Source organism: Streptopelia decaocto (assembly GCF_964273445.1).
Source record: "Streptopelia decaocto genome assembly, contig: HAP1_SCAFFOLD_95, whole genome shotgun sequence".
Lineage (NCBI taxonomy): Eukaryota > Metazoa > Chordata > Aves > Columbiformes > Columbidae > Streptopelia > Streptopelia decaocto.
Genome location: NW_028115301.1, coordinates 231,241 through 239,918, shown reverse-complemented (window position 1 = coordinate 239,918; position 8,678 = coordinate 231,241). Strand labels below are relative to the sequence as shown.

General features: G+C 48.8%; 1 protein-coding gene across 1 annotated transcript; it reads right to left on the bottom strand.

The window, feature by feature from the left end:
• Positions 1-7,640: 7,640 nt before the first annotated feature.
• LOC309452822 (olfactory receptor 14J1-like) lies at positions 7,641-8,396 on the bottom strand (the record flags this gene model as incomplete). Its single annotated transcript, XM_082077495.1, has 1 exon — positions 7,641-8,396. One exon carries the CDS (start codon positions 8,394-8,396, stop codon positions 7,641-7,643), a length of 756 nt encoding a protein of 251 aa, XP_081933621.1.
• Between the last annotated feature and the right edge of the window lie 282 nt (positions 8,397-8,678).

Genomic DNA, 8,678 nt, shown 5'->3' with positions numbered 1-8,678 from the left:
AATCGGCCATTTCGTGGTTAATGCGTCTAACCAGTATTTACAAGCTGCTTCCCACCTCAGGGTGCAGGCACTGCTATTGTCCACAAGCTCCCCTCCTCCAAGTCCTGCCCGAGCACGCCACACCTTGCAACTATTACAACACTTAACCTTAAACACACAGCAAACATATAGCAAACTAACTTATTAACTCCAAATACAAAAACTTAGCTTATCAACTCTAAATCCAGATAATCCACACCAGAAGGGCTGCAATAAGGTCTCCCAGGAGCCTCTCTTCTCCAGCCAAACACCCCAACTCTTAAACCAGCAAACTCATGACATTTTAATTTTTCAATACACTACTATCACAAAAACATGAGCACATCTTTTTATATAGCATTTTATATAGCACCTGTAGTCCCCCGTAGACCCCAAAGGTCACCAGTGGTACAAAGTCCCCCACAGAGCCAGTTACCAGTGGAATCCCTCAGGGACCAGCACTTGGGCCAACACTGTTGAACGTCTCTATTCTCCCCCTGTATGATGTGACATAGTGAACCTTCAGCTCCTTTGTGGATGGTGCAAAGCTGGGCAGAGGCCTTGGACAACCTCACCTGGGTCACCCTGCCCTGAGCAGGACAGTGAGACAAGATGATGTTCAAACCTGAGTTACTCTGTGATTCAAGGGATCTTTCCCTTGGAAAGGTTTGGGAAGATGGAATAGGTGGAAAGAAAATAAAGAAATACAGGCAGAGGAGGAGACCTAAAAGGTGTCAAATAAACAGAGCAGTTCCTGAGAAGAATGTTTCTCTACTCAAACTGTTAGCAGGAAATCTATAATCAGCTCCCCAAACTTCCTGTTCTGCTCATTGGCCCCTGGGATTTACAGCACATTTCTTTACATCAGATTCTGCCCTGAAGTTTGCACTGATTGTTACAGCTTCTTTGCAGGAATTGCTTCATGTTTCCTTAGAGAACTGGATGTAAACAGGCACCGGGGAATTTTTAATTAGAGGAAACAAAAAAAGGAGAAAAATAAACACAATAGAACTTAATGATGTTTCTCAGTTCTGTGGTTAAATTAAGTATTTTCCAGTGAGTTCCATTGCCATAATTGAAGAGTTGCCTGTAGGGAGTAGGAGAGCAACTGCTGAAAGACTTTACCTGCCTGAAGCTCAAAGCAGAGTGAGAGCTGAGAGGCTCTGAATGAGCCAAGAGTGAGAGGTGAAGAACCTCTGGGGAGCGATGGAAAGTGCAAATGTCCAGACAGGCTTCTGAAGAGACGACTTGAGACACAGTACATACACATTGTGAAAATTCATATTTTGGCAGGATAGAAATTCCACAGACATTTTATTGGAAATACTGAATTATTTAATCTGATTAAAAAACTGTGGGTTTTTTTGTTCTTGTTGTTGTTCTTGTTGCTTTGGTTTGGTTTCATTTGGTTTGGTTTTCAGTTTTGAGGGGAGTTCTCAGTTTTTCGAGCTGAGCTCCATGGTCTCACTACAAGCACACAACTCGAGAGGCCCCCGTGTACCTGAGGTGTTTTCCTGGGACTGGCAGGTATCAGACCAGACTGATAGAGACATGGTGCTTTCATCATTTCCATCTAGTATTCAAGATTGTGTGCTTAATTAGAGAAGTTTCAGGACTGTAGGTAAAGAGGCAGGTATGTAAAGAGCACTTTGAAGAAGAGATAGAAGAATTTTCCAGTTGGTATCAGAGAATCATAGAATTATTTCAGTTGGAAGAGACCCTCAGTATCATTGAGTCCAACCATAACCTAAATCTAGCACTAAACCATGTCCCTAAGAACCTCATCTAAACACCATTTAAACCCCTCCAGGTATGGCAACTCCACCACTGCCCTGGGCAGCCTGTTCCAATGCCCGACAGCCCATTCCAGGAAGAATTTTTTTCTAATCCAATCTGAACCTTCCCTGGCACAATTTGAGGCCATTTCCTCTCATCCTGTCACTTGCTACTTGGGAGAAGAGACCGACACCCTCCATGCTCCAAGCTCCTTTCAGGCAGTTTGGACAGTGAGAAGGTCTCCCCTCAGCCTCCTGTTCTCCAGGCTCAACAGCCCCAGTTCCCTCAACCGCTCCTCATCACACTTGTGCTCCAGCCCCACAGCAGCTTCGTCGCCTCCTCTGCACTCTCTCTAGTGCCTCAATGTTCTTCTTATGATGAGTGGCCCAAAACTGAACAGAGGATTCAAGCTGTGGCCTCACCAGCACTGAGAACAGTGGCACAATCACTTCTCTAGTCCTGCTGGCCACATCATTTCTAATACAAGCCAGGATGCTGATGGCCTTTTTGGCCACCTGGGCACATGCTGGCTCATGTTCAGCTGCTGTCGATCAACACCCCCTGATCCCTTTCCACCAGGCAATTTTACAGCCACGCTTCCCCGAGCCTGTAGCGCTGCCTGGGGCTGTTGTGACCCAAGTGCAGGACTCGGCACTTGGCCTTGTTAAACCTCAGACAACTGGCCTCAGCCCAATGATCCAGCTGGTCCAGATCCCTCTGTATGGCCTTCCCACCCGCCAGCAGATCAACACTCCCACCCAACTTGGTGTCATCTGCAAATGTACTGAGAGTGCACTCGATTCCCTCGTCCAGGTCATTGATAAAGATTAAATAGAACTGAAACAAATACTGAGCCCTGGGGACACGACTTGTGGCCGGACGCCAATTGGATTTGGCTCTTCTCACCACAATTCTTTGTGTCTGGCCCTCCAGCCAGTTCTTTACCCATCACAGATACAGCATCCAGGCCACGAGCTGCAGCTTCTCCAGGAGATGCTGTGGGATACGGTGTCAAAGGCTTTACTGCAGTCTAAGGACACAACACCCACACCCCTTGTGGCGGATTCACTCCCCACGACAGACTTTCCCTCATCTGCTCAGCCGGTCACCTTGTAACAGAAGGAGATCAGGCTGGTCAAGCAGGACCTGCCTTTCATCAAGCCATGCTGATTGAGTCCGGTTGCTCGTCTCGTGTGTGTGACCTCACAGTCCTTTCCCAGCCATGTTCCTGCTGTTGGCCAATCCCCTGCAGAGGCAGAAGTGACCTCACAGTCCCCTCCATCGCCATTGGCTTCCCACTGGACTATGAGTTCCTGAGACACAGGTGACCACATGACATCGTACGCACCATCACCCTCCTTGTGGTCCAGTGTGTGAGCAGATCAAACTAAGCTGCTTTCATCAAATGTATCCAATAGATTTCCTATCAAGGGTTTGAGTGGAGAAACGTTCCTCAGAGGAGCTGCTGTATTTACTCTGGGGCATTTTACATCTCTCCTTCTGCCTCTGATTTTTTCTCCTTCATCTGTCTATTCTGATGTGAAAGAGCTCTCCAAGGAAAAGATTCATGGAATCCTACAATAACACAGGTTGGAAGAGACCACTGAACACCATCTCTGTCTCACCGACCTTTATGGCACCCCAAGGAATAGCTGACAGCATTTGTGCTCACTTGGGTTCATCTCACCACACACACAACGGACAGGCACATGATATGTATGTTTACCACTCATCTGCACAATGAAAACATGGACTTGTGACCTAATATTTCATAGAATCATAAAATCATAGAATGTCACAAGTTGGGAGGGACCCACAAGGATCATCGAGTCCAACTCCTGTATGTGCACAGGACACCCCCCAGGTCACAGCGTGTGTCTGAGGACGTTGTCCAGTCTCTTCTTGAACCCCGTCAGGCTTGGGGCTGTGACACCTCCCTGGGGAGCCTGTTCAGTGTCCAGCACCTCTGGGTGAAGAACATTTCATTAATGTCCCACCGAAACCTCCCCTGGCACATCTTCTGCCATTCCCTTGGGTTCTGTCATTGATCACCAGAGGGAAGAGATCAGTACCTTCCCTACCTTCTCCCCTTGTGAGGAAGCTGTAGTCACCATGAGGTCTCCTTTGAGTCTTTTCTTCATCTCTGATGCTGAGAAACCCCTTGGTTGGCTTTCTGAAGCAGAAAGGAGAAGCCATGAGCTCCAGGCAATGGGAAGGGGGATCCTGTCCCTCACACACGGATCAGGGCTCTTCCTGGGACCGTGGGATGTGGGTGTGCAAGGCCGAGGGAAGGACAACACTTGTGCAACAACTTCCAGCTTCCCCATGGGGCTGCAAGGAGGCAACGAGGCCCCAGTGCCGTGAAGACAACATGTCTTCTCCTGGGCCTCAGTGGCAGAGACAACTGCCCTGGCCAAGGGGACACAGACCTGGGATCTGTGGGTCCCTTCCAGCCTTGCCAGCGCCCTTTGCCATCTCCACCACAGGCTGTTCTACACGGTCCTACCCCTGCCCCTCTTTCCCTGCAGGCTGCAAACACCCATCTTGCTTCCCCACCTGCTCTCACCCCAGCATTTCTTGAGGTCTTTTACCTGACTGGAGAGAAGTCACCTCACCATGATCTCCTAAATCCCATGAGTGCTGCTGGCCTTTCAGCTTCTCTGACAGACACGACCATGTTCCTGCTGCTGTCCTGTCATATTCTCAGGTGGCAAGGACATGACAACCCATCTCCAAGTCCTCTTCCTGGGTAGGGCCTGTGGGTACTTAGGCAGAGAAACCTTCCCAGCTCTATTCCTGTTTCTGGCCTGCCACCTCCAGGGACAGAACTGACTTCACTGTCTCCTTCACAGCCATAGTCTTTGAACTCAGTTACGAGTTTCTGAGACACAAGTGACCTCATAATCCCATACCCATCCATCACCCTCCTTATGGGCCAGGACCCGACTAGGTAAAAGTATGCTTGTTTTATCAAATTGATCAAATCTGTTTCCTATCAAAGATCTGAGTGCAGAAGCATTCTTTACAGGAATGTGAAATGTTGACACCTTTTCTGTGTCCTTCCCTGCCGCTTTTTTTTTTTTTCCTTTTTCTTGGTTGCTAATTGCACATTCGCTACCCAAAGTGCAAAGCCACTCCCACACCCAGAGATGAGATGTTGTTTATTACAGAGTTGTGCAAGTCTGGATGCTGGAATAAAGCCAGCACATCAGATAGAAAAGGAATATCTATTATATACAAAACCGTATCCCTACATTCAGACCCTCCCGGCAGTCCTAAAGAGCCAAGTGTTTACACATTGGTATATTGGTTACATAATCATTTTATCACCACACATGCTTGTTGAGGAAGTGTCCTGGGCTGAGCCTGGGTCTCCCATCCTGGGGATGTGTGTTTTAGTATTATAATGAGCGTAAAAGGAGCAAAGTTCAGCTAAAGGACACTTTATGTAACAGTCTTGAGACAGATGTTAAAACAAGAGTCAACTGATTGTGCAGGCTCCAGAGTGTCAGCACTGCAAGGACAGTATTCTTTGCAAGTTCTGATTGGGTGTTTTAAACATCACTTTTATCTTTGTTAGCGGAGCAGACAGACCCAAACTGAGAGGATTTACATATTTTAGGTTAGCAATTGCAGGCAGGATTCATTCTTTTAGCTGGTAAGGACTACATCTTCTGTCTTCAAACAGCTCTCCAAGGTAAAGATTCATTGAGTCATAGAATAACTCAGGTTTGAAGAGAGCCCTGAACATCATCTTTTCTCAATCTCCTGCTCAAGGCAGGGTGCACCAGCTGATGTTGTTCTAGGCCTCTGCCCAGCTTTGCATCATCCACAAAGGAGCTGAAAATGTGCTCCATGACATAATGAAGAGGCAGAATAAAGACGTTCAACAGTGTTGGTCCAAGTACTCATCACTGAGGGATGCTGCTGGAAACCGGCTAAACAGAGGACTTTGTACCACTGATGATATTTGGGCTTGGTCATCCAGCCAACTTCCCACCCATCACAACATCCACATCTTTATCCCAGATCTCCCCAGTCTGCTCTAAGGCACCACAGGAGACCATGTCTGGGGCCTTGCAAAGCTCCATGTACACAACACGCCTTTCTTTCCCCTGCCCATTTGGGTTCAGCAATCCCTTCCTTGTCCTTCAACTGCCTGGACAGGGCTGTAGGAGAAAGTGGCCCTCTCCCATCTCTCTCCCAGGGACAGAGATAGGTTGACCAGCCCATAATTCTCCCAGTTCTCTTTCCTGCTCTTCTTGAAGATGGGCTTTGTCCTCTGCTGTTTTGAAGGACCATTGCGCCTCTCTGGTTATTGTGGCACTTTTGAGACCACAGTCCAGAATTTCCCACAGGGAAAGAGGGGCAGATGCAGGACTGTGTAGAACAGTATGTGATGGAGATGGCAAAGGTGATGGAGCAAACAGGGACACTTGCGGTGAGCCTGTCCGAGTAAGCTGAGATGAATCTCACTGGGCCACTGGGGTTTGTTTTTGGAGTCACACACAGAAATATCAGGGTTCTGTCAGGTGTCCAAATCTGAGCTGGCCTCATGGACTCTGAAACACATTGAGATATTCAGGGTCAGACACTTTCCCTTATACACACAGAGGCAGAAGTCACAGTGTCTCTCTGGCCTTCTGTTCCTATTCCCAGAGATTGGGAGGCTCCTCAGCCGCACGGTGTTTTTCCCATGTTCTGCATTCATCTTTGATGTCCCTCATCATTAGGAATGGACGTTGGCTCAAGGAAGCACATCCCAGTGCTGCATTCTGGTGGTTTCCTATGGGATATTAGTCCCAACATGATGTGACCTCAATAAACTGTCTGTCTCACAGGCCTTCATGGAACAACAAGGAATAGCTGATGGTGTTTGTGCTGTCTTGGGTTCGTGTCACCTCACGTACATGATGTGCATGCTCACATCTCATCTGTACAATGCAAACATGAACCTCTCACCTACTCATTCAGTGTAATTCCATGAAGAGACAAAGAACTCTGAGCTGGGGTGAGAGGCCAGTGCTGGAAATGGTGGTTGTGAGGGGCCAGTCCATGACGATGCCCTGGGGCAGCTTCTGTGGGGTGTCCAGTGCACACGGGCACAGCCCAGACCCTGCTCTGCTGGTCCTGCAGGTCTCTGGCAGGAGCCTGGCTGTGAGAGGACACTGCTGTGTGCCAGCCACACACTGTTCATCTGTACTCTGACGTTTCAACCTCCAGGCTGCTTTCCTGTGAGAGTTCTTGAAAGAAACTTGAAGAAGACGTCAGCCTTTTGGCACTGCCCTGCGGAGATCACTTTTCTTTATAGAAGTACTGTTACGGAGGCCAGCTCTGTCACAGCAGTGCCCATTGCCTGTCCCTGCCTGCGCTCACAGGACTGACACACAGCAGGACGGTGACCAAGCTGCCAGAGCCCTCAGTCCTTGCACCAACACAAGGGATGAGAAGGAGAGTGTGGGAGTGGAACAAGAACAGCTCTGGAAGACCAAGCGCTGGTGCTCCCTGGCAGGGCTGCCAGGATGGACTCTTTTCCCCTATTCCCACGCCCACAGGACCTGTCCCTGCAGCTCCAAAGAGGCCTTGGAGGAAGAATATCAGTGAAAAAAAATCACTGCAGAGCCCTTTATTTTGTATAAATACACGGAGAGCATGGGTCCATATTTATACAGCCAGTGGGTTTGAAAAAAAGCTGACAATGGATTAGAAAGGGGATGACAAAAATATCATGATTTATTAAAAAATAAACACCACCAACACACACACACACAGACGTCTGGGCCTCTAATGAGTTACATTAAACCTGTTATCTGTTAAAGAGAAGATGATGAACACTTTATTATTTTTTAAATGCATCCCGCCATTAGTTTCCTCAGGGCATCCTTGAGCTCCCTGTTCCTCATGCTGTAGATGAGGGGGTTCAATGTTGGAGGTATCAGCGAGTATAGAACAGACACCAGCAGGTCCAAGGATGGGGAAGAGATGGAGGGAGGCTTCAGGTAGGCAAAAAAGGAGGTGCTGGCAAACAGAGAGATGACAGCCAGGTGAGGGAGGCAGGTGGAAAAGGCTTTGTGCCGTCCCTGCTCAGAGGGCATCCTCAGCACGGCCCTGAAGATCTGCACATAGGACACCACGATGAAAATGCAGCACATAAAAGCCAAACAGGCACTAACCACCATAAGCCCAAGTTCCCTGAGGTAGGAGTGTGAGCAGCAGAGCTTGAGGATCTGGGGGATTTCACAGAAGAACTGGCCCAGGGCATTGCCCTTGCACAGGGGCAGTGAAAATGTATTGGCCGTGTGCACCAGAGAATAGAGAAACCCAGTGGCCCAGGCAGCTGCTGCCATGTGGACACAAGCTCTGCTGCCCAGGAGGGTCCCGTAGTGCAGGGGTTTGCAGATGGCAACGTAGCGGTCGTACGACATGATGGTGAGCATAAAATATTCTGCTACTATCAAGAATGCAAATGAAAAGAGCTGTGTAGCACAACCCGAGTATGATATGGCCCTGGTATCCCACAGAGAGTTGGCCATGGACTTGGGGACAATGGTGGATATGCAGCCCAGGTCGAGGAGGGCGAGGTTGAGCAGGAAGAAGTACATGGGGGTGTGGAGGTGCTGGTCCCAGGCTATGGTGGTGATGATGAGGCTGTTGCCCAGGAGGGCAGCCAGGTAGATGCCCAGGAAGAGCCAGAAGTGCAAGAGCTGCAGCTCCCGTGTGTCTGTGAACGGCAGGAGGAGGAAACGGGTGATGGAGCTGCTGTTGGACATTGGCTGCCTGTGGGCATGAGGACCCGTGAAAGGAGAAAAAGACAGTGACATGTTGTGGGAGATTTCTCTGAGAAAAATAAACATGCTGTTTCTCATGGAAAACCTTCTCCCTGA